The 24,441-nt window shown below is 44.3% G+C and overlaps 3 protein-coding genes and 3 long non-coding RNA genes across 15 annotated transcripts in view; 4 read left to right on the forward strand and 2 right to left on the reverse strand.

Annotated features, from left to right (window-relative positions):
• The window catches only part of LOC124190773, a 29,081-nt gene extending 21,146 nt beyond the window's left edge, over positions 1–7,935 (forward strand). For 8 of the 9 annotated variants that reach the window (XM_046583626.1, XM_046583631.1, XM_046583630.1 and 5 more), the window contains 11 exons: positions 42–3,046; positions 3,113–3,210; positions 3,277–3,378; positions 3,538–3,690; positions 4,174–4,296; positions 4,620–4,826; positions 5,306–5,577; positions 6,344–6,532; positions 6,689–6,875; positions 7,038–7,188; positions 7,350–7,935. In XM_046583626.1, the coding sequence (XP_046439582.1) occupies positions 42–3,046; positions 3,113–3,210; positions 3,277–3,378; positions 3,538–3,690; positions 4,174–4,296; positions 4,620–4,826; positions 5,306–5,577; positions 6,344–6,532; positions 6,689–6,875; positions 7,038–7,188; positions 7,350–7,401 (4,539 nt within the window). In that variant the 3' untranslated portion in view covers positions 7,402–7,935. The remainder of the gene's footprint in view (positions 1–41; positions 3,047–3,112; positions 3,211–3,276; positions 3,379–3,537; positions 3,691–4,173; positions 4,297–4,619; positions 4,827–5,305; positions 5,578–6,343; positions 6,533–6,688; positions 6,876–7,037; positions 7,189–7,349) is intronic. The other variant, XM_046583633.1, reaches the window with a different exon arrangement.
• LOC124190775 (flocculation protein FLO11-like) lies at positions 7,786–15,243 on the reverse strand. Its single transcript, XM_046583638.1, has 3 exons — positions 14,978–15,243; positions 10,594–11,119; positions 7,786–10,374 (listed from the first exon to the last, which is right to left on the reverse strand). The coding sequence occupies exons 2-3, from the start codon at positions 11,065–11,067 to the stop codon at positions 8,653–8,655; spliced, it is 2,196 nt and encodes a 731-aa protein (XP_046439594.1). The 5' UTR covers positions 11,068–11,119; positions 14,978–15,243; the 3' UTR covers positions 7,786–8,652.
• On the forward strand, positions 11,119–13,449 carry LOC124190778. Of its 2 annotated transcripts, XR_006873069.1 has the most exons (3): positions 11,119–11,267; positions 11,334–12,819; positions 12,918–13,449. It is a non-coding gene; the product is annotated as an uncharacterized LOC124190778 (long non-coding RNA). The 2 variants fall into 2 exon arrangements; XR_006873068.1 differs by having other exon boundaries at positions 11,334–13,449.
• Positions 15,244–15,784: 541 nt separating the features above from the next.
• LOC124190777 lies at positions 15,785–20,038 on the forward strand. The gene is made up of 3 exons (XR_006873067.1): positions 15,785–18,007; positions 18,068–18,156; positions 18,262–20,038. It is a non-coding gene; the product is annotated as an uncharacterized LOC124190777 (long non-coding RNA).
• A 662-nt stretch (positions 20,039–20,700) lies between these two features.
• Positions 20,701–21,717, forward strand: LOC124190784. The gene is made up of 3 exons (XR_006873070.1): positions 20,701–21,367; positions 21,431–21,507; positions 21,588–21,717. It is a non-coding gene; the product is annotated as an uncharacterized LOC124190784 (long non-coding RNA).
• Positions 21,718–22,767: 1,050 nt separating this feature from the next.
• LOC124190782 (serine/threonine-protein kinase/endoribonuclease IRE1-like) lies at positions 22,768–24,429 on the reverse strand. The gene is made up of 4 exons (XM_046583643.1): positions 24,168–24,429; positions 23,581–24,098; positions 23,403–23,509; positions 22,768–23,343 (listed from the first exon to the last, which is right to left on the reverse strand). The coding sequence occupies exons 1-4, from the start codon at positions 24,260–24,262 to the stop codon at positions 22,894–22,896; spliced, it is 1,170 nt and encodes a 389-aa protein (XP_046439599.1). The 5' UTR covers positions 24,263–24,429; the 3' UTR covers positions 22,768–22,893.
• Between the last annotated feature and the right edge of the window lie 12 nt (positions 24,430–24,441).

A 24,441-nucleotide genomic window follows, 5' to 3' on the forward strand; every position in this document is an offset into this window, starting at 1 on the left:
CAGCTTCTATCCTTAATTTCTTTTTTCTTTTCTTTTGACAGCAAGTGTCAATTCCGGGGGCCGCCAGCACCGTCACACGTCAAGTTCAAACCAATTTTGAACCGCGTAAACAAACGAAACGGCTCACGCGGAGCTCATCGGCCGTCAATCAGGACGCAGAAGCGGAAGGAGAGGCCGCCGCCATCAAGACGGAGGCGGAATTCCAGTCGCTCAAGCGTATGCCGGACGAGCTGAGTCAATCTCAGCCGGAAGAGATTGGCGACTATAAGAAAATCTCGTCACCTGAGCGCGGCGGCGGATCGCCCAGCAAACAGCGACGCTCCAACAGACGTCGGCAGCTGTTGAAGGCCCTGTCGGAAGGAACGATCCTGCTGGATAAGAAACGGGCCCGGCGTTTCGCTTCCGGCTATGTGGAGGTGAACGTGCAGGACGAGCGCTCGCCCGTCGAAGAAGAAATTGTGGCCGGTCGCGTTCTGGTTCACGACCCGACCCGCTACTTGAGCGGAAGCGGATCCAGCGATGATGGCAGTCTCAACGACGACGATCGCTTTGCTTCCTCGCTTCCGGCCAAGCCAGACATGAACCGCTCGTTGGGCTTCACCGACGTGGAAGATGTTGTCTGGTCTGATTCTGAGCCTCATCCGCACGATGGGCCTCCTCCCCATCCGGCGGAAGAAGGCAAACTGCTGCAGGCCCAGAAATCGTTCGACTCGAACGCTTCGTGTCCGGATACGGCCGGCAACTATAGCGACGAGTTTGGCAGCACTTCGCAAGTCACAGTCCTCCAGCCGCATTCATCCGCCCGGCAGAGCGGAGGTGGTGGTGGGACCACCAGCTCGGATGACAAAGGCAGCACCTCCTTTGTCGTCACCTGCGATTCAGATTTAGATCCACCCCATCCGCCCACTCCGCCTCCCAGGCGACCGCCAGCTCCCACCGATCCCCCATCCGCCGAACTATCCGAGACGGAGAAGGAAATCATGGTCCAGTTTCCACCCTGGCCGGGATCTCAGGACGCTCAGGAATTGATTCCGGCGCCACCCAGTTTCGCCTGCTCATCCCTCAACTCGTCTCAACTTCCCTCGGCGGATGAAGAAGAGGATCAAATCGTGACGTCATCAGCTCCTCCACTTGCCACCGCAGCCATCGCTCCGGATATTGATCCGCCGAGTCCCAACCAGCAAATGAGTCAGCGCGTTTTATTGCGTCACTTGAAGAACGGCTCGAAAAGCATGTCGGAGACTATTACATCCGTCGATTCCGACTCTTCCGGACGTCGGCTGACGGAGCATGAAACGTCGGCCAGCTCTGAGCCGCTCAGCCCTCCGCCCAGCGAACTCAACAGTCCCCTGCAGGCGGATGTTAATAACAGCGGAAGCAAACCGGCCGGATTGGATTCGACTGACACTAATTCCGACGCCTTTCTGACGGCCCTGTCGGATCACCTGACGACGGCCGGATTGACCGAAGTCTACAACACGGCCATGGAGCGTGGGGCCAGCGAGAGGAGTTACCGCGAGAGCGACACTTCGCACAACAGCACTCTGAGGATGGATCATTCCGGCGTCCAGGATCTGCCCTACGAGTCTCCTCCGCCTCAGGACGTCCTGCGCGACGACGACGACGACGGGGCGGAGGCTCCCGTCCCTATACAGCCGCCGCTGCTGACGTCACCCGATTCCAACAATGAAGGACAAGAGATTTGCCGGGTGGAGAGTTCCACTTCCGGCAGCTACAGCCTGGAAGCGACACCTTGCGCCTCGCTCAGTCCCGCCCCGCCACTCGAAATGGATTCAGTCAAACCATTCCAGGCGGCGCTCGATTCGGAATTGTTGTCGGTTCCCCCAATTGCTCCATCGCCCGCTCATCCGGAAGCAGCAGCAGCGTCTACTCATTCAAGTGCGGTCGCCATGGCAACGGCTGCCGATAGGAAAACTTTGAAGGAGACAATGAAATTGCAATTTCCTCCCGGCTCTAGCATGTTTTCCAATTCGGCTTCGCCATCCACGCCGGCCAGATCCACTTCCGGCGCCACCACCACTGGCAGGCGGAAACATTTCACGCAACAACAGTCGACCACCGCCAATCAACTTAGCTCGACCGATTCGGAACAAGACAATGAAGAGGCTGGAGATCGTTGCACCCGGAAGCGTCGCTCCAATAAAAACACCTCCGCCACCGCTGCCGGTGAATCCGCACACGGAACCAGCACCGACTCTAATAAACGACCGTCGTCCAAACACAAGAAAAACACGCGCCATCGCGACCCACTGACTCCCAATAATTCGTTTTCCATGGCCGACGGAAGCGTCGTGCGGAAGCGCGACTCTCAAATCATGTCGGAAGTCACTACACCCGGAATGGTGCGCAGTCCGGCCATGCACGAAGGATTCCGTTTGGCCGATTGGGATGTCGTGACTCCGTCGCTGGCCACTGCGGAAGCGATCGAAGCTCGAAGCAACTATTTCACTCTGCAGCATCCGAGCGAAGGATCGTTCCACGATCCGGATAACATGGCCGATATGGTCGGAACCAGCTGGAATTTAATGGCGCCAACTTCGACGCCGCAACAAAACTGCGATTCCATCCGATCCGCCAGTCCCGGAAGCGACAACGTGTTTGTTTCAGAGACAACGGCCGAATTATCCGGCAATGGCGGCGTACCACCTCCGCCGGAAGGATTTGCCGACTCACCAGCCACTCTGGCCCCCGACTGGGGTCTACCATCTCCCAGCACCAAGATAAGTTCATCCATCGGAGGTCCTTCGGACTCGACCAACGGCGAGAACCTGGAAACGACCAAGCGGAAGCGCGATTCCGGCCGCGGCAAAAGGACGAAAAGCTGCACTCTACCTGCCACCAGCAATTTCAGCGTGTCGGGTCTCTCGCTGGAAGTTGGGACTGGCGACCGGAATGAGGTGCTGCCGCACCGGGCCGTTTCGACCATCGACATGTGGTATCCGGAGACGCAATTGCCGCCCAAGCGTCAGCTGACTGTCCGCGCCAAATCGGAAGAGCGTGAGCGTTTCAACCGACCAGCCAGACGGTAATTAAAGTCGTGCGGCATTTCAATCGTCTTTCAAAAGATTCCTTTTCGCCCCAACACACGCAGGAACTTGAATCACTTGATCAGATCGGTCGAGGCCAGTTGGGACTCTCTCGGATCAAAATTGAGCGTCGACGGAACGCCTTTGGACGACGAAGACGCCGGTAAAACTTTTTCCAAATGATTTGTAAAAATTTAAAATGATCAAAGTTTATATTTCCGTCGAAAAGGTATTTACAATGCAAGTTACCGGGCCGGTGCTTGGGCCTACATTGGCGAGACGGAAGAGCTGCACGTCTGGCGCCGTTCCCAACCGCAGACGCCGTTACAAGGTGATTGATCTTTTCTGACGACTGTCATCATTGATGGGTTGGAGGGAGGGAGGAGTGTCCTGTCTGTTAGCCCTCCATTTCATCCGAGTCTTAGCAGAGACTCATTATCTATATCTCTCGCTTGATCTTCTTCTTTAACGTTGGAAAAACAACTGACAGACGTTTGGGCTCAAAACAATGTTACAGAAACCGACGACTCGTCGACGGCTTCTGAAAAAGACTTCCGGCGCAAATACACATCCATCACGCACCGCATGGTCCACCGCAAGTCCAGCGTGGAAATGTTCAGACGGCTCGCCACCAGCACATTCGGTATTTTTTAAAACAATTTTGACAAACTTTTCTGACGTCATCCATCAACTTTTTGAATAGAAAGTTGACAGATTCTTTTTATTTTTGCTTAAGAAATTTTTCAATTAATACTCATTTAAAGCCAAGAAAATAATTTTCACCGCTGTTTTCACTCATCCGGAATTCCGGAATTTTTTCAAAACTTTTCCAGAGCACAAGCACAAACATTAAAAAAATTCCTCAAGTAGACTAACACTTGTCACCTTTTTAAAAAACAATTTATTGTTGAAATGTTTTTATCTTTTTGTGTTTGTATGAATTTTTTATCCTGGGAATTTTCAACAGCGAAAAGGCTTCCATCGATTTATTTTTCCAGTTAACTAAAAAACACATGCAAATGTGCTCTACATTTTAATTTCGTGTATTTAATTTCTTTTTGTTTGTGTGTTTTGTTCGTTGATTGGCGTGGTTGTTGTTGTTGTCCGCTGGCCATTGCCCACATAGATTCGTCGTCCAAAGACTTGAGTGTCAGGAACTCTTTAGAGGATATTTACCAATTGATGTTGATGATTTGGTGCCGCGAGAGTCTGGCACTGCGCAGACTCGCGGACGTTGGACGTCCAGGCGGTACGTAACACGACACTGGTCAAACATAAAAAACCAACTGTGCCGTGGATATCAATGCACTACATCACTTGAATCATCATCTTCATCTGGATTGCCTTTATCTCTTTATTTATTTTATTTATTGATGATGGTCGCCATCTTGAAACCAATAACTCCACTTTTTTTCCCACGATTTTCCCGCTCATCTGTCTTAACTCTTGTCACGTGTTGTAGGTTTTTGTAGTTTGGTCATTTACCCTTCCATTCACTGCATCATTTCAAAGTAATGAATTCATCTAACAGTTTTTGTTTTCCATTTGTTTTGTTTTCCTCCACTTCGGTAGAGTGTGACGACATCGTCTTGGTCAAGAGAGAATCGGGCGAATTTGGATTCAGGATTCACGGCTCGAGACCGGTCGTCGTGTCTGCCATTGAGCCTGGAACGCCGGCCGAATTATCGGGACTGCAGGTGGGCGATATCCTCATCAGCATCAATGACGTCAATGTCCTCGATTCCTCCCACTCGGAGGTGGTCCGCATCGCCCACATAGGTCAGTTGAATCTAATTCTATTTTTCAGCGCTAGATGGCGTTGTTGGCCGCCATGAGATTTATTGGCGGACGACCAAGAAAACCCTTTTCTTTCAATTTGCGAGGGAAAATCGCTTTAATACCGTTTTCTCGACGAGAGTGCACACTTAACTCTTTCCTCTATTGATCTGGTTTGGCCATGCTTTCAACTTTCCTTTATTGCATTATATACTGCCGGGGAAGGTTTTTTTTATTATTATCTTTCTTTAAGTACTTGAGCTTCCATCGCCAAATTGCAAATTCGGAAGTAACGTTGTTATGGTTAGAAGGGCCCGATAAATTCTTTCATGGTTCCCTGAACTTGGGGATATATTGTTCCCGACCAATTTGGTCTATTGTACGCTGCTGTGTTCGTGTGTTGTGACCTCACCATTATCGTGAGAATATCCCCCCAGCTAATTCAACCGGAAATTTCTTTTGTTCCTTATGCATTTTCTCAGGTACAGATGAGCTGAAACTTGAGGTGGCAAGGACATGCAACATCCTATCTGCGAACCCCATGCTGGCTCCAGACCAGCCAACAACAACAACAACAACTGGAGAATGCATTCAGCAGGGAACGGCTAACAATGAGGCCCCAATTTTGGTGGGCTACCTCTGGAAGAAGAGCCAGTCAGCCAGCCGTGCTGATGAATCAGCCAACAACGTCTGGTACAGGAGGTGGTTTGTCCTCAAGAGGGACCACTGTCTCTATTACTACAAGAACCAAGATGTAAGTACATTTATCTTCTCCTCAATCACCGGTGATTCAATTAGTTGCATGTCAGGGTTGGTTTCCCCTGTCTTCGCTGCCAAGGTTCTTTCCACAAAAAGAGTTTCTCGTCAACTTGACTGGTGATGGTGTAATCCAATCTCCAATAGTTTTGTCAGCAATTACAATGAGGCTGTCATGTTTTTCTCCACAGCCTCTTGTCACCTTTTTACATCAGTAGTAGTCGTCCCCCCTCGGCGATGTGTTTATTCTATCGTGGAAAAAGAGAGAAGACTATATATATCGTTTAGTCGGTTTCTATAGAAACGTCTAAGGGTGGAGGAGGAGGATTTTTATTCAGGTGGAACGAGCGTGAAGATTTGATCACGCCATTGCGTCAGCGTTTCTTTTAAAAGGGGGGGGATGGGAATCACAAAGGAGGATCGAATAAGGCCACAACATAAAACGACTCTCCCTTCTTGCCAGACTGGTCTAACCAATCATGGGTAATTTCCCATTGTACGGTACACACAGAGCCAACGATCGATACCGTGTCCTTGCTTCTTTCTCTCTTTACATGGTCTAGCAGGAAGAAGAAGCTCAAATGCAATAAAAGTAGAAAGAAAAAAGAGTACCGCTTTCACGGGGGGGTTTCAATAGCCTAATAACAGTCGCTAGCAAAAGGAGCCCCTCGTAATTTACCGTCTGGTGGCTTGGCTGGTGGCCACACCGACGACGACTTTTACTCAATTTTCTCTTATATTTTTATTTTTTGTCTGTCGCACAGAGTTCGCAGCCGCTGGGAGCCGTTTCTCTGCTTCACTACACGGTGACTCGGACGTCGTTCACGGAGCGACCTCACGGTCTTCTCTTGAGCAAAGGTGGGACGATTCGGCATTGGCTGGCCGCCGAATCGACGGAATCGCTCGAGCTCTGGCACTCGGTCTTCAATCACGCTTCCAAAGCCGCCGTCCAGGTACGCACAGTCACTGGAGCCATGATATGATGGGATATCAGATAACAACAACAGCCTAGGGGGATACTCTTTAAGCTGCTTATGTGACACGAGAGATTTCTGTTGTTGTTCCTAACCACAAGACGACTTTTGTTGTTGTCTTTGTTGTTGACCCAGCAGGACGTTTGGCTTGAGATGTGCGCTCGCAACATTGAATTGCCGCCGGCGTCGATGGCATCACCAGACTGCGTCGGCCACCTCATGAAGCTCGGCCACCGGGCCAAGGAATGGCAGCGTCGCCTCTGCCTTCTCAAAGACGCTTGCCTCTATTTCTACGTCGATATCAACGTCTCCTCGGCTCTAGGTATATTACATTTCATTTTTATATAAATCCTTTCCCCCCTAGAATGACGACGACGCCAGCGGCGCCTTTCACTTGATAGTCTTCCCCCCCTCCACTCTACTCTAGACTCGTGATTGGATTTAAATCTCCTCTACAATTTTCTCTGGTTATTATATTGTGCAGGAGCGTTGCACTTGCACGGTTACCGCGTTCAAGCCTCGGGCACGACCGCCTCGAGCGGCGAGCGACGCAAATTCGCCTTCGAACTCTTGCCACCGGAGCCGCGCATGCGCCATTTCCATTTCTACACCGACTCGGAGAACGATCGCAAACGGTAAATATTCCTTTTTAAAGATAGGGGAAGGAAAAGAATCAGGAGAAGTCACGCCATCAACCCATTTAGTTTTGGGGGGGAGGTGTCTTGACACGAGACATGACGTGATCTCAAAACATGTACACACACACACACACCAAAACACTTTTTCTTTCTTCCAGGTGGATCGCCGCATTGGAGTATTCGATCGATCGTTGGATCAGGGTCGGCTAGTCATCCAACCCAATTTTTCAAGGAGAACATTCTTCTTCTTCTCTAACCAACAACAACAACATGAATGAATATATAAATAACTGTGTTTCTTTTTCGTTACATATAGAACGGAATTCACACCAGTCCTCCTATTCTTCCCCCCCTCTTTTTTTGATTTCCTCGTGCGTGTTAGTTTTCCTCCTCCTCTAACGTAACAAACCGTCGCTATTTTCTCTCTCTCCAACAACAACCGCAGACAAAACAGCAACAACGATCTGTGGGTGGGTGCCAAAAAACAGATGTTCTCCTATAATAATCCCATTGTTTTTATCATGTATTTTTCCCCCTTTATTTTTTATTATTTAAAGAATTTAAGTTTAGACTTTTTCAAAAGAATTCTTTGAATTTTTTAAAATTTTGGTTTCTTTTTATTATCTCTCGAGGTAAATAATGACACTTTGTTTTATTATTTTATTTCATGGAATTATCGACCTCCACCAGGTGTGTCAATTTACATAAAGATGGTCAAAAAATTTCAGCTCTCCACACGCACACACACGGAAACTCAAAATTAAAAGAATTGTGTCAAACACAAAAAAGTAAAAAGAAAAACGGTCCGTTTCTCTATTTTTTCGTACCGTTTTTCTCAACTCTATCTCTCTTCCCCGATTTCTTTCTATATATTTGTGTGTTTGAATGTTTGAGCGTGACTCCCGATAACAGCTCTCCCAACCCCTTCCAACTCTCTCAACCAAAAAAAAATTAAAAATTAAGAAAAAAATTTGTTATTTATAAAAAACGATGATGATTTTCATAATCATTCAGTCAGTGACTTGTGTGACATGATGGACGGGAAAGAGAATAAAAAAAAAAGGAAAAATGGAAAAAATTAAAATTCTTTTTTGGTGACGTAAAACAAAAATTTTTGTTTTTTGGGGGGAATTATTTAAAAAGGGACTAGCGTCTTGTGTGTTTTATCGTTTTATTTAAATGTTTTGTTTTGTTTTTAATTAACGTTTAATTAGCCTTCATTTCAGACGGTGAGATGACGAGTCGGAAGTGGTGCTGGATGCTGATGGCCCCCCTCCCCTGGCGTCGTAGTCGTAATAATCGTCGGTGACATCCTTCAATTGGCGGCGGAGGAAGGCGATTTGAGATTCGAGACGCTGCTGTTCTCTCGTCATGGACTGGCGCCAGCGCCGGCCAGCCGGCCCACCGGTAGAACAAGAAGAACTATTAGTCGTGGTCGTTGGCGTTGTCTGGTGATGGTAATCATCGTCCCAGTCTAGACGGATGGCCGGAGATGTTGGGCCGGATGAACTTTGGTGGTGACGCTGTTGTTGTTTGTTGGTGGCGGACGTCCCTGAACTGTCTGGAATTCCGGCGGCTGTTGCTGCTACAACTGGAGATGGAAGGCGACCTGGTAGGTGTCATCATCCGCTCGGAATTTCTCAACTGGACGGATGGGTGAGCGACGGACGACCAATGGCAATGAGGATCCAGCGGAGCCGGCGATGGTGGCCGATCGTGTTCGGTTGTCCAGTCGTCTGGAGAACAACTCGTCCGCTGGCTGCTGAGGATCCAGCAGTCTCTAGCTGGAACCGGAAGAGGTTGTTGTTGCTGTTGTTGTTGTGGATGCGGAAGCACTCGAACGTTTTGGCGCGAGGCAAAACGAGGGGTGATTCCTTTACTGCTGGATGAAAAACTGTTATTCCGGTTGACGCTGCGGGGACGTCGACTGGCGTTCCAGTCGGATGCCGACGTCGTTGCCAAGAGCATCCGCCTGTTGTTGCTATCCAAATATTCGCAATCGGATGATTCCGAACTGGAAGAAGAGGAAGAAGAGTAGACGAGGGCGCTGTTCCGGCTGGAACTGCTGCAACGTCTCCTGGATGCCGCCGTTTTCCTCAACCGCCTCCGCTGGGGCTGCAAGCCGGAAGCGGAAGATGCAGAGCACGGACGGCTGTTGTTGTTATTGTTGCTGTTACTACCCTTGACAACAACCGGATGAAGCAGCACTGAGCTACTCTTTGCAGGATGCGATAACTCGTTTTCTTCCGCCTGGTTGAGATTCTTCCGGCTGGCAAGAAGCAATTCGTCCTTTTCCAATTGAAGTAGAATCTCTTCAGTCTGCCGGATGAGGAGCGTGTACTGATCGTCGACATCCACTGCAGTGGCCTCCCAACGACGTCGATCCGGCGCCGGACTCTGGTGGTACGCCGCCGCAAGTGGCGCCACCGTCGTTTTCATTGGCTGAGCGCCGCTGGCGGTGATGACTCGCAAACGATCGCCATCCATTAGCAACTGGAGCGAATCGCATAATTGGTCCAGCTCGTCGTTGGCTGCACAGGCGGCCATGGCCGCCGCCACCGGATCGCTGTCCTCTTCTTCCTGTGAGCTGCTGCTGCTGCTGCTGCTGGCCACGATATCCGTTTCTTTGACGGGCGGCGGACACATCTCGGATAGCGCCGCTTCCGGCGTCGAGTCGGTCATCCACGAGACCCGATCGGATCCGGTTGTCGATCCTGCGGACGTCAAACTGGTTCGCACCGGAAGCCAAGGATTGGTGCGAATGGCCGGCCTCGTTCTCGGCGATTGCGTTGACGACGTCGAATTGGATCCCGACGCATCCGCTTCCAGCGTCGACCTCCTCCAAACCGGATCGAGCAGCAGAGCGGCGGAGGCCGTCAGCGGCTGGTTGAAATTGGCATCGAACATTCCGTCCTGACTGGGTGAGACTCCATCAGCCGAACATCCGGTCGAGTAAGCCGATTCCGGCGACGACAGCGAAGGAGCGTTCATCCGCCTCGACTCGTGATGATGATGATGGTGGGGGAAATCCGCCGTACCGATGGAAGAGCCCGTCGTCGTGTTGGCCTTGCTGCTGGACGACAGCGATCCTTCTCGATTGTCTGTCCGGCTTCCGCCGATTCCGCTCTCATCCGCGAAGCTCTTGGACGTCCAGTCGCTCCCAGTCGGCGAAGGTTCTCCGCTCTGTGGGAAATGAAAGAAAAAAACAAAAGAAGATGCTAATCAGCTGTCGACAGGACGGGCGGGAAATTCAAAAAATCCAATTTCCTTTTGTGACGGGCGCAATCAGCCGGCCCGATCAATGATGCATGAAAATACATTTATTCCAGGAAAGGAGCGATAGGATAATGAAGTGCAACAACAACAACAGCAACAACATTCCGGTTGTCGACAACAACAAACCTGCTGAATTATGGTGGAACTGGAAGACGACGGAGGCGGAGAAATGGGCGGATCCTTGAGTGGAATGGTTGGTGTTGGTGGTGGAATTTTGGTATTCCAGGCCAGCATGACCGGACTTCGGGTCCATGACGGATGATGATGATGTTGCTGATGGCGGACGAGATGACACGGCGACTGGGCGGACGAGTGCTGCTGCTCTCTGAAATCGTTTTGGAGGCGGATGACCAATCCGGCGTTACTGCGTCCGCTCGTCGAGCACAACGGGACAGCTGGAACAAGATTGACGAGACTGGAAGCCGGATGAGCGATCCTATCAGCTGGCGACAATTCTTTGTAGCTACCACTGCTGCTGGTGGTTGTCGTCCCTCCTCCTCCGCCGTGATATCCGGAAGCCGATTTCTTACTATTGCTTCCGGATGATTTCTTCCGCGTCAGATGAGATTCCATCCACGATTTGAGCTTACTGCTCAACATTTTTTCGACTCTTATCTTCTTTTCCCCTTTATAGTTGCCTTTCAACTCATTCCTGCGGAAGGAAACCGGAAGAGAAGAAAAAAAAATGATTTGATATTTCTTTCAATATAAAAACAGGAAAATTGGATGGAAAGAAGCTCTTCCCCCCCTCTGCTTCCTTCCCGTCTACAACATTTATCGATCCATCTTGATCGATCGACGTAAGAAAATTGCATTTATCCATTTTTTTTAAATAAAATTTAATCAAATTTCCCTTAAAAATTTAGGACGATCGGAAAAAAAAACCTGCCGACAGTTTTGAGTGACGTGCTGCTCGTCTCGGTCCCTCCTTGTCTAATAATCGGATCTGGCGGCTCCTTTTTGACTTGGCTCACGCTTCATTTCACAACTGGAAGGTGCGGATTATAGAACAACGTACACACAGCAGCAGCCAGCCAGCCAGCAGGAGTGTGTTGGAAAGGCCCCGTTATTGTTTCCACCGTCAGTGCGTTAATCAGGTTCTCTCTTTTGTAGAGCGTTGAAAAATGCTAATTTAGTTATATCTTAGAGAGTTCTAGATATATATATTTCTTTATTGCGGGTTTTTGGGTTGTTGTGAGCATTGCTCTGAATTCAATGGCCGGCTGCTGCGGTTTGTGTAATAACCTCCGTAACTTTTGTTTCCAGCGTTCGTGCTCGGACTATTTATTCGATGCTATACAAAGTTGGAAGAAGAAGAAAAAAAGGGGCCGGACATTTTCGGTCGTCTTATGCAAATACTACTACGCCGCACAGTCGAGAAGAAGAAGAAAAGACAAAGAATATCATTTGTCTGTTCTTCTTCTTTTTATTCAAATGCTGCAAACGTAAAAGGGAAAGAAAAATGCTGGATGGGCCGTTTTGATATTTCCTTGTGAGCGTCTTTTTTTTGGCATCGTGACCCATCGCCACCAGATGCCAAACTGCCGTCCGCTTTTTTCTTTCTCTTTTGCGCTGACTTATCGATCGATATTTATATAGTGAGCGGAGAGGGGGGTGAGTCAGAGCTTTTTAGATGTCGATCGATCCATCAGTCGTGTAGTGACGGGCCCAGGTGAATTGCATTTGCAACCGAGAGAAAGAGGAGCCGGGCATCAGGAGCAGAAATGAAGCTCACAATTCGATTTTCGTTTTGCTCGCTAGCCATTCGAGTTCCGTTCCTTTGAGTGCCAACGATCAAAGAAGCTCCGGTGATTGCCAATCGTTTTTCTCCAGTCTGTGACGTAGTAGTCGACGATCGATCGGCCAAACATATAATCTCTCTCGCACAAGAATAGGAGGGATAGGAAACTGGATCGACTTGACATCTGCCAGTGTCAATTATAATCCTCTACAACTTTCCCTCTTTTTATATTTTTTAAAAGTTTCTTGGCGTCGGGACGACGGGACGCCAGTCAAGGATATCATTTAACAAACATACAGGGACCTTCTCTCTTATATATTTTTCTGCGTGTATCGAATGTGCTGGAGCGTGAAAAATCGTGTCGGTTATATCACGCCGAGTCGTCAGTAAATCAATCGCCGATCCATGAAATGTGAAATGGACAACAACAACAACAACTTGAAAAAAAGAAAAAAACTGGAACACTGGGAAATTTAAATTTTTTTGTTTTTTAAATTTGTTATGTAATCCGGTCCTCGCTGACAGCTGATGTGCCCAGCCAAAAAAAACGAGAACAACAGCAGCAGAACACACACCTGAGACGTCATTTATTATCCTTACAAGAGAGAAAGGTAACTTAATCCGCCAGTGTCAAATGTACACACATAGAAACTAAACAAAAAATTGTTTTAATATTAAAATCTGCATTTTCATTTTTTGAAACGTCTAGTTGTGATGGCCGCCTCTCTCTCGACCAATATGGCCAGGCAGCAAGGATCGGCTGCTAGCTGCCTACTCCGTGCATATGATGGATGCGCTGCGGAGGCGAATGATCGACACACACACTGGGGCATTATTATTTCACGAGGTGAGTCATCATCTTGTACATCAAAAACATCTTTTCTCTATTCCAGCTACTAGCTAGCTAGCCAGAGAAAAGGTGTCACTTTCTTTTAATCTTTTCTGTCCACACACACAAACTGTGACACGTTCTGATGTTTATTCAATTTTTATCTTTGCGGTTTTTTTTTGTATTAAAACGGTGAGACTGGCCTTGTGAATATTTTTCGTGTCCTTGCAATCGGGTCAAGGCGCCAGGCAGTTGTTTTCTTTTTTTTTTCTTTAGACTGAAGACTGACCATATTAGCGTTTATGCCTTTAACATGTTTCGCTATCTTGTATTTATGTTTCCAAACGAGCTGCTGGTTTGGTTGGCTTGCACGCGACTTTCTACAGCGTGGAGATTCTTCTGCTTTTATTCGCCTCTCTGACAAAAAGGTTTTTTTTTCTTTTTCTTATTCGACTGATTTATTGTTTTCTCTAGTCTCTTCCTGGGGGACCTTTATGCAAATCGCCGGGATTCTTTTTTTATTTATTTTTTCGATGTCACGAACGAAATTTCGTGAACTGTTTTAATCTTTTTTTAAACGGCGCGTCCTAATTTACAATCAAGAGAGGGCCAAACAATAAGAGTCCATTCATTCTCGTTGATTGTTTTTTCGTCCATTTTCACGGGTCCTTTTTCTTATTGTAACGAAATTTAAAATTCCAAACGCGCCCAGCAGAAAAACCAAAATTCTCTCCTCCATCATCGCGCGCCATTTCTTCGTTGTTTTTAAAAGCTTTTTTTTATAATATTCAAATGCGAGAGGAGAGAAAGACCTTGATAAAACCCCCCGACTTGATTCACTCACGGCCGGGACACCCCCAAATTTGGTCCGTGTCGGGACTTAATCGAACCATTTGGGGGGAGACCCAAAAAGTAACCAAAAAAAGAAAATGTTCATCAAGTTCTTTTTTTTTCGCTTTGACATTATACCACCACCGCAGCAGCCACTGGTGAATATAATACATCCCAAATTGGTTGCAGCAGAGAGTCCCGTATTTTTTACAAATAAAATTCGGGAATCTTATTGTGTCAGAGTCGCGTACTGTGTTTGGCTGCTGTGACTTTGATTGAAACGGAAAACCTTCGCCCATCGATCCACACAAGTAAAAAAAGATTTCTTTCCAGGCCATTCTTTTTTTCTTCTTTCAAATCGAACACAATGGCCATGGATCGATTCCAGCCGAGGTTACAAGGGTAGAGAGAGAAAAACGCCATTCAAGCGGACTGTGGCAGTATACACATATGGAAATTGAACAAGTTGAGAGACGACACCCAACAGTTTTTGAGAGTCGATCGTCAAGTATCAGACGCTCAGCAGGAAATGTTTTTTTCGGATGGGAATCGGGAGGTCTGATGTGCACGGGCTCATTATTCACGCTTGTGTATAGTCTGCAATTGCGCATGTAGAGATATACCCCCGAGGGGGTTTTTTTTAGGCCTAGACTCATGAATAATCATATCAAATTTTTCATCTAAGAAAGGAAAAAAGTCTTTTGTAGAGCATCGAGGAATATAAATAAGAATGAGGGGGGATCGCATATCCCATTTACCAGACGACTCTCTAGGCGATACACATGTAATAACGGACCCCGGCCGCGAACCTCATCTCTCACGTATTATGGGAATCAGCCGAGCGTGAATCACATACCATCCATCCGTACGCGCACTCACACAACAGCGCACACACTGTGTGGCTATATCCAAAACAACAACAAACTCTGATGAGGTCACTAACCCGACTATCAGACAGTTTTTTTATTTTATTATTGATTTCTTTTTTTTAGCTTTTTAGCTTTTTAAAATTAATGATTTGAAAAAATATAAAAATAACTTTCACTTTTTTTTTGCGCGAATTTATCAAAAGAAATTTCACCCAAAAATAAAATTGATTCGAATCTTACCTTATTTGGCGCGCTAGAAATGTACAGTTTGTTTTCCCGTTTTTCGCACACTAGTCGCCAAAATTAATTTCAATTAATTTTTCCAGGAATGGCACTGAACGTCGTGATTTTCTTAGTCGACGAAACTTTTTTATTTTTGTCTAAAACTCCCCAGAGAGAGAAAAAATGAAAAAGCCCAAAATGATCAAAAACACGTCCGCTCTCGTGAACGGACGTGAGCCAACTGGCTCTCTCTCTCAGCTCCGTGCTGTGTGCATGTGTGGCGCCCACTGCTGGGCCGTCCTCTCTCTCCTCTCCGTTCACAAAAGAAGCCCAAACGAAGCCCTTCGGGGGCTTCACGATGGCGTCAGCTTATAAGTCTCTTCTTTTATTTTTCCCCTTAGTAAGAAAAAGCTTCTTCTTCTTTTTTTATTCTTTCACGAGTTCTTTTCTACATGTACGTCGTACTACACATTCTGAATGTGTCTAGAGCCAAAGAGTCTCTCAAGTCTATACAAGTATCTTTTTTTTTTGGTTCTAGCCGCCCGGTATTAGTAGATGAATAGAGCAGAATCAAGTTGCCGAAACTCTTGGGCGCCTCTAGAGATGGTTGTGTAGACAACTAAACTAAAATAACAGTGCAACGGAATAATAATAATAGCAACCGACCGAGTCTATAGATACATCCAGAGACTGTCGAGAGATAGCGCATTCACACACTATTAAGTTTGCCCAATCAGCCGTGCACTCGAGCTTTATACACGGCGTATCTATATGCTAGTATATATTTATAGACTCTTATATATTACATCTTTGGCAGAGTAGAGAAAGTATCTTATATGAGAAATAACAATAGAAAAACAAAAAAATAAAAGCGGCCATTTCCATTTTCCTTTTTTTGTTGTTGTTGTTGTTGGTTCAATCTCGTATCTTATAATACGTCATATATATTCTAGTTTAATGCTATTTGATAGATTGGTGATATTGCCGGCCCAGTGGAGCCAATACTTTGATGGGATTACACATACGTACGTACCGGTACGTGTACGACAGTTGCAAAGTATAAAAAAGAATTTCTCGAAATGTTAATGGAATGTTGACGTGTTGAATAGGTCGCCTAATCACCCCCCACCCAAAGAAAGAACCACTCGTCAGGTCTATTAAGGTTATTAGTTTTATTTTTATATTTGGATAGCCCCACCCCATTTCTCCCTCCCCACCCCCATATCGATTTCAGAATAGACTGGCGATGACGGCTGGTTACCTAACTGCTGCGACTGGCTGATGGACGTGCTGAAATTTTTATTTTTATTATTTCCGAACCCCAGTCGTAATTTTAGCATTTAGGCTCTTTCTATATTTATTTATTATTTTTTTCCCGCGGTCGATAATCACGTAACATTCGGCCGTGACGATGTCCGCACCTTTTTCGGTATTACACGAGAGATAGAGAGAGAGAGGTGGGGGCAGATATCTAATAACCAGAGAGGAAGAAATGATTTACACGTCAAAAGAGGAGGACGTTGTAAAACATTCACGGCGGCTTCTACACACACACATCTTCTTCTTCTTCTTCTTCACAATTCTCTTTTGTGCATAAATAATTCGTCGTGAGGAGAAGACGAAAAAAAAAAGTTGTTTATTTTTTCTACCATCCGGATAGAGCCCCTCGAGGGTCTGTAATATACAGCCTTCAGAATTTGATTGTATTTACTACCACTCGATATTATTGTCTAGGGATTATTATATTATATCGTTGGTCTCTCTCTAATCGGATTTGTCAATAGAGGTGAAACTATTCTCTATAATTGTGTGTCTAGAAAAAACTTTTGTTTGTTTGTTTGTTTGGTTCTCAAGTGATTATATTCTCCAACCAACTTTTTTTTATTATTATTATTATTTTCCGGAAGATAAAATACGGAAACCTAAAAGTTTCACTTTTGCTTTATCCTTTTCTCTTATTAATAATCTCACAGAAATAACGAAACTTTTTTTTCCGGGAAAGAAAAAAAAAATCCTTCCGGCTTAACATCTACTCCGCACTTTTATGTTGAATGGAGATGGCGCTGGGATCGGAAAGCGCGTGATCCGCCCGCGGAATACAACAACACCAATCAATCCCGCGGCCTCGTATCGTATCATCACATACGCACCTCTCTATATATGTACGCGATTGTTCTATAGGAGCTTCAATCCGGTCCGGTTGTTTTTCGTTCCCGTTGACCGCCGATGGCGGCAGCCACTCTCTATACAGTTGCGCCGATGGAATACGTAAGAGCGGCACCCCTTTCTCTCTCATCCAGCTCATTACACAGGAAAAAAGAAAAAGAAAAAAAGGTTTTATTTAGAATTTTCTATCCGTTAAAAATAAAATAAAAAAAAGGTCATTACCATCATCATAAATCCGCCATTAGAGACGGACAGGAGAATCGCTCATCATTCCCGGCACATACTACACACACTCCATGTATACTACCACCCCTATATATATTCTCACATTTCCCGTTTGGTCTCTTCTATAACAAACGGCTCTCGGTTCTCTGTAGAGATAAATAAATGCATGAGCCTTTTGGATTAAAGTTCAGCCCTTTTTCAGTGATGTGATGATATTCTCAGCAGCAGCAGCAACAGCAGCAGGGCCATAATTGGCTAATTTTATGTTTGGAATTGCCCATAACTGGATCGCCGTGTAATAACAAATGGTGAAAAGAATATCAAATCATTTTTTCTTCTTCTTTTTCTAACCGGTTGGAAGATTTTTGTGAGCCGACGACGACGACAGGCTGGCACAAGTGAAGAGCCGAGATGTTTGCGAGAGTCATTCATCAGTTTCAAATGTCTTAGACCGGCGCTGCTGACAGCAGCCAAGACAACACACGAGAAAGGCTTATAGACGACAGCGGGAATCTGCGCCGTGAGCCGCCAGCAAATCAAGAAAAAGGAAGAAAACAAAAAATGTTGTTATCGATCGAATATGTGACGTCCAGCTCTTTTCTTTTCCCCCTGGACAATGGACAGTCGACACTTTATTTTTTGGGCTATTCAAAACGCGTTAGTTTAGTCGCCATGGCAACATATACTAACGTCGAAATTGTTATTTTGATTTCTCAGGTACGTTACACAACGATTAGACCGTGTAGAGAGACAATCCCGCGTGAGTTACGGTCGATTCATCATCCCAGCGCAGATTTTTATACAAGGTATTTTTTTCATTTTTATTTGTGTGTTCAATTGGAGATTGCGCAACGCGTACGGCGTCAAGTAAAAAGAAAAAAAAACTGTTGGACGTTGATGCATTTGTATAGGGGAAAACCGACAACAACAACAACAACAGCACACCGGTTAAGGATTTAATTTCGCCCATATCCAGTTGGGTTGTGTTAAGTGTCTGCCGTTGAAAATCGCCTCGCCTATAATAGTAGCAGCTTAATAGTTATATTCTTCAACAAAATGTTGGCTGGCTGCTGCAGTGCTGCTGCCTTTTGGTTTTTCTCTCTCATTTGCATCAGCCAACTGTGGCCGATTATTGGCCGGTTGCCAACTCGAATCATTTTCTATTCACCAACTTGTTAAAAATTTTGGTTTGAGCTCTTTTGTGTTATTTAATCCAATAGGATTCCGTGTCCATGTCGCATTGAAAATCACCACAGACGCATCTTCTTCTTCTTCTTTATAAGGACATTTCACATTTTGTTTTGGTTTTCCTGGATGTGGGGGGGATAGTATCGACCTTAAAACCCCCCGTTGTTTTAAAAAAAAAATATTCTTCTTCACATTTTTGGGAACATATGGAAAAAGTCGTTTGAATATTTTGTCCATGTTATTGTAGAGCTCGGGATTGGGTTGAAATTTCAAAAAAAGTACCGAGAAATCTCTTTTGTGTCCAGCCAACAGCTCCAACAACAAATTGTTCGCATGTGTAGACTCATTAATCATCGTGAATAATAATGATTAGTTCAAAAGAAAAACCAGACTGTTTTTCGTTCCATGTTATAGCCTTCTGGGTGGGTTTAGTACATAATAATGGCTGACGTGTGTTGTCTATGCCACACGATCGATAATTTCCCCGCTGGCTCTTTTTTTTTGCTATTAAAAATCAAAATGAATTAGGATAAAGCTAGCTGGGCTCCTTTTGGTTAAAAATGTCCTTTTTAAGATTTCGTCTGGAATTTCGTGTAATTTTCCAAACAAAACGGGACCCCGAAATTTGTTCTTATATAGTCGCAATAAACAGTCTCGTTTTTGAAAGTTTAACCGGTTGCGCGCATCAGCAGTTGAATATAACGAAATAAAATTGTATAGGACACGTAGGGCGGGTACACACACAACCTTTAGACTGCTACGACTATACGTAGGAATGTGTTATTCCACCACGACATTTTCGAAACGGCCATGCCAGGAGATTGTTGGATCATCCAGCTGAGAGAAACGACGTCTGAGCACCAGCACCGGGTAGGAAACAAAATATAAGAAGAGGTCTTGTTTATAGCGCTTGAGGCGCCCATTGATATAAATCAGTATTCCAATGACTCGGGTAAGATCCTTCCATGAAAAATAAGAAAAAATCCCCTCCGACTAAATCAACAAGGAAAAAGCTAAGAAAGAAAAGAACGAACGAAAAGTTTGTGTGTTTTTAGTATTATTTCCCCCCCATTTTTGGGGGCGACTTGTGCGCGCTGGCTGCTGGCTGCTGTGCTCCATTCGACATGGAATCTAATTTTCTATTTAAAAATATACAAAAAGATATGGTGGGCCCTCGGGAGGTCGCTACTGACCGAAATTTTTTTGTTTCTTGGTGCTCTATGGCATCTCTCTCTTTCTCCCTGTGCTAGACTCGTGTATTTATTTGTTGGGCCCCCAGGCGCATTTTTCGTGCAATCTCAACAAACGTGAGTCAATATTACGTTGCGTCTTTTTAATATAAAAGAAAAAGAAAAAAAAGATTTTATTTTATTTTTTCCTAGAAACTTTTTTTTTTATTTTTTTTATTTGCATTCCCCTCCTTTCCCTTTTTTGGAGGGGCCCCGTTTTGTTTATCTTCTCTCCCACACGCATTTTCAATGATACAATCACAACAACAACAACAACAACAACAACAGAATTTTTTCCGACTATGTCAGAAAAATGGGAGATAGAGAGAGAGAGAAGCCTTGTTACGTATTATTATTATTATATCAGTTTTGCGGATTCACTCACGCTTGTTGTTCACGGCGGATATCCTTTAACGTTACGCCTTCTCGATCGTTTCGAATTTTTCGGCGTTTCTCTTTTCCCTTTTTTTATAAGGCTGCCATGATGATAACCTTTGATCCAATTGACGAATTAATCGATTCCCAAAATAAAACCCATTTTATTCAAAATTGAATTTTGATTTTCTGGCGCGCGAAAAATTTTGAAAATTATTTAAAAAAAGCTGGAAGGTTTCCAGGGCGTTGTTGTGTATTTTCTTGGCCATTCAATTTGCCATAAGCATCAAATTATTTGATTTTATAGTGGCAGTAAAAAAATATAGACAACTTTTTGGCTCTTTTGTGTGTGTGTGAGTCGGGGTGATGGACGGGTTTGCTATCAAGTATCAACCCAGTCGATCCTAGATGTATCCTGATAGATGTTGGTGATTTGCACTGCTGCTGCTACTCAATAGAGAAAGGGGGGGGGGAGCTCTTCAAAGTCCCGCGGGAAATATTCACGGATAAGATAGTACATTACGACGATTACGTACCGGATCTGGTTGGGACTTGGGATCCCTCCTCCTCCTACCCACTCGAAAAGAGTGATGGTGATGGGTCCCCCCCACCCCTCCTCTTGAAAATTGCGTATAATAACTTTTTGTGGCGCGCTAAAGGTCACAAATATCGACTCGCCGGGTTTTTTGGTTGTTGTTTGGTTGCCGTTTCTGGCTTTTTTTATGAGGACTTGCTGATTATCTGGCCGTTTTATGACAACGCGTGGCCTTAGTTAATAATAAGTAGTAGGCAGTCAAATAAATGAATATTTATTAATAAATTAAATACACGCATTCTTTAAACCGCCGCCAATACAATTCCTCCGTTTTTGTTTTATCGGAACTGTTGGTTCGAATTCTCGACAGATGGCGTTTGATGTGTGTCTCTATTTACCACCGCCAGATGGCTATCGAGAACAGGCAGCAAAACATCTGAACGAAAATTCAATTCAATCTGTGAGACGAGAGGAGAGACTGGATTTTTGTTGAATTAATTAACAAATCACGATTGTCAAGTCTTTCGTAATTTCTAGTTCATAAAGAAATTGTCAAGTAGGCCAATGCAACGCTACTGTGGACAGTTTGATAAAGTTTGCTTGTTATCTGGTTTGGCGGGTCGTCCCAATAACCAACCATGCTGCAAAAACGTGATAAAAAAAGCAACGACGAATTCATTTTGCGGAATGGTATGTCAAATGTTAGTCAGCAAATTTCTTTTTCAGTTTTTAAATCTTAAAATTTGCAAACAGGATCTAAGGCTAGTGAAGCTCATCACCGTAACATCAGATATGAGGATCTGGGGTGAGGACCTGGGTTGAAATGAAAGGTATTCTCTAGTAGTTGTCGAATATAACAAAAATGTGAAATTACCTAATGTATGTTTTACTTTTATTTTACAACAATAAGGACACTCATCAGTTCTCGAATGTTCATCGGGTTAGCAGAAAGTGTGTTCTGAAATATCATTGTTGAAGGATTCTTCATGGAGTGAACTACCCGGCCATCAAATAAGCATCACAACAATCTTGGGTTTGAGGTAAGTCATCTTTATCAGTTCTAATTTCTTGATGGAGTCCATCCCCAGTCATGTGTGTTTGCTATTGTATGGATATAACAGTTAACGAAATATTATCTAAACCGTAAAAACCGAACTGACCGAACGGCTATCAGTATGAGCTAAAGATCAGATAATCTTCGACATGAAATTCTTTTAGATTACAATTTATTTCACCAAGGGCCAATTACCGGTAGGCATACTGTTGAAGCCTACAACATTTTTGTTTTCAGATTTAGGCAATCGATTTTTTTAATATTCGGATTTCGACTGTTTTATTTTTTGGCAAACGTATTGGAGAAAGGGGATACTATTAACGTAACCCTTTTTGAAGGTGAATTTAAAAAGAGGTTTTTGAAGTGCTACCAAACTATTACGGATTTTTGACGTGGTTAACAACAGGGAAACTGAATTGCGATTGCTTGCATCTTCTTTCTCGACTAACGCACGTAACGTTATTTTTATGACGAAATTACTGAATCTTTCTGTTTACGACTATTTTGAAGAAGCCTTTATTTGTTTTGGTCGGTGTACAAAATGCCACTCGGAAAAGGACACTTATCCAAACGTTTTCATGAGAAAAATAGGAGGAACATAAAAAATGTAACGAATTGAAAAATTGCTTCATTTGAATATCTACACTTTTAAAAAACCATAACAATTTTAGTCGTAGGATGGCTCTATAGGGGTATCCCAATCGCTCACTGACTCGGGCAAGGCGTGCAGTACCGAGGACCTCCATCACTCGATTCGTTCAAGACTCGGTTGGATGGCCTAGGCGATAGGCAATCAACTACTGGTCATTAGATTTTCGGTGGCGGTCTCGATAACAGTTCCGTGGAATCTGACAGGACGATTTTCTATGGGATAGAACAGAACCGACAAACCCGACATTTTTCTTAGTTGACATGATTTTTTGCACGAGTCGGTCGACTGCTGGAAGGGCGAAAACGATGTCTCAAGGAAGGAGATATACGGCTGCCTACTGTTGTTTGTTTGTTTTTTGTTTTTTTTGTTTTTTCCGTTTGTTTGGCTTTGTGTGTGGGATTTTGTGCCCGTTCGATGCCTTGAGGCAGAGTTTTTTTTTTCTTGATCAAAGATTACCTCAGGTTTTTTTCTCTGCCTTCAAGTGTCAACAGGAACGATCCCTCCGACAAACTATAATTGTCGTCCACGGTCCATCCTATGTTGAATTAACAATTCAATTATTTCATTTAAATTGAAATGTCGATAATAAATACGTAACAAAGTTAGGACATTCGATCCGTCGTTGTTCTTGCAATTAATGTCGATTCCATGTTGAATTAAAAGTTGAATGATTTCAATTACATTTTCTTTTTGATAATAACGACATAAGAAAAAAAGAGCATTCAATCCGTCGTTGTTCTTGCAATTGACATCGATTCCGTGTTGAATTAAAAGTTGAAGTATTTCCAGTAAATTATTTTGTCCGTTGTATTTTCTGTTTGCCAAATAATGAAGGGGTGACATTCCTTCTTCGTCCGTGCAATTGAAATCCACACCTTCTTGTAGAAAATGTGTTACTTCTTCCAAACTTGGATAGCTATCACGCGAACATAGGGCGAACAACTGAGTTTCAAATTGACTCTGAAATGGAAATAAATTTAATTTGTTGTTACCTAAACAGTAATAGTTAAAGGCTTTACTTTAATTTTTTTGAGAAATTCTGCAACTTCTGACGATGTTATTCTCTCCACGATATTTTCCCTTAGCATTTTCAGGATTAGGTCACGAGCACATTGTGATTGTATTTCTGTTTAGTTGAAGCATATTTGATTTTATTTCGTCATATTTTAAAGTCTATTTTTATTTAAATTAACTTACTATCCAGATTAACTGGTTTATTATCAAGTATGTGGGTGTGAATTTGATGACGCAAACCGAAAAGATGACGGCCATCTAGTAGGAAGTAGCCGAAGACGAGTCCTTCTGAAAACACATCGCTTTGGATAGTTCCTCGTTTAACTGTTGATGTTGTTTCACTTTCAGACTGGCTCAATTCTTCGTCATTAAATAAGTTCAGAATTTCAGGTGCTAACCAGTCAAAGGTGCCTCTGACTCCGCTCATAGAGTAAGACCCTCGCTCATTCACTTGTTTGCACAGTCCAAAATCAGCCCATTTCAATAAAACGTTTCCTTTTCTGGGATCTTGCCAGATGAGGACGTTTTCGGGTTTGAGGTCGCGATGCACCAGTCCCATTTTGTGAATATACTCCAATCCGACAGCTAATTGATAAAGGGCCGTTAGCGATGGGGGCATCGGCCCACGGTATTTATTCTTGTGCCCGTCTTTCAAAAATAATTTTTCCAAAGAAGCGTTGCACAATTCAAGATAATAATATCTGTAAATAGTCAATCAAAGGCATTCAGTTATTTTTTTCATACTTGTTTTGTTGGTTTTTGTTTTTTACCTGAAATTTGCGTCACTCTCGGCGTGAAACAATTTGATTACATTCGAGTGATCAAGTCCCTGCAACGCTTCTTCTCCTTGTGTGTTGCTTGCCATATGAATTAACTGAATTCGCTTGACGGCCACCGATTTTTCACGCCATATACCTTTACAATTTTACATACGATTCCATAACGTCCTTCACCCAACTTGTTGTCGAGATCCAAATTCCTCACTTCGTTCGACATTTCCAATCAATCCGATATTTCTGAAATGTATTTCTTGTTAAGTTTTCT

The sequence above is a fragment of the Daphnia pulex genome, chromosome 3, assembly GCF_021134715.1.
Source record: "Daphnia pulex isolate KAP4 chromosome 3, ASM2113471v1".
Lineage (NCBI taxonomy): Eukaryota > Metazoa > Arthropoda > Branchiopoda > Diplostraca > Daphniidae > Daphnia > Daphnia pulex.

Coding starts and splice junctions, on each gene's coding strand:
- LOC124190775 (XM_046583638.1), bottom strand. CDS start 11,067: ATGTTGAGCAGTAAGCTCAAATCGTGGATGGAATCTCATCTGACGCGG. Junction 10,375..10,593: donor GTTCCACCATAATTCAGCAG/GTTTGTTGTTGT, acceptor CATTTCCCACAG/AGCGGAGAACCTTCGCCGAC.
- LOC124190782 (XM_046583643.1), bottom strand. CDS start 24,262: ATGGCAAGCAACACACAAGGAGAAGAAGCGTTGCAGGGACTTGATCAC. Junction 23,510..23,580: donor TAAACCAGTTAATCTGGATA/GTAAGTTAATTT, acceptor TCAACTAAACAG/AAATACAATCACAATGTGCT. Junction 23,344..23,402: donor AATTTCTCAAAAAAATTAAA/GTAAAGCCTTTA, acceptor TTTCCATTTCAG/AGTCAATTTGAAACTCAGTT.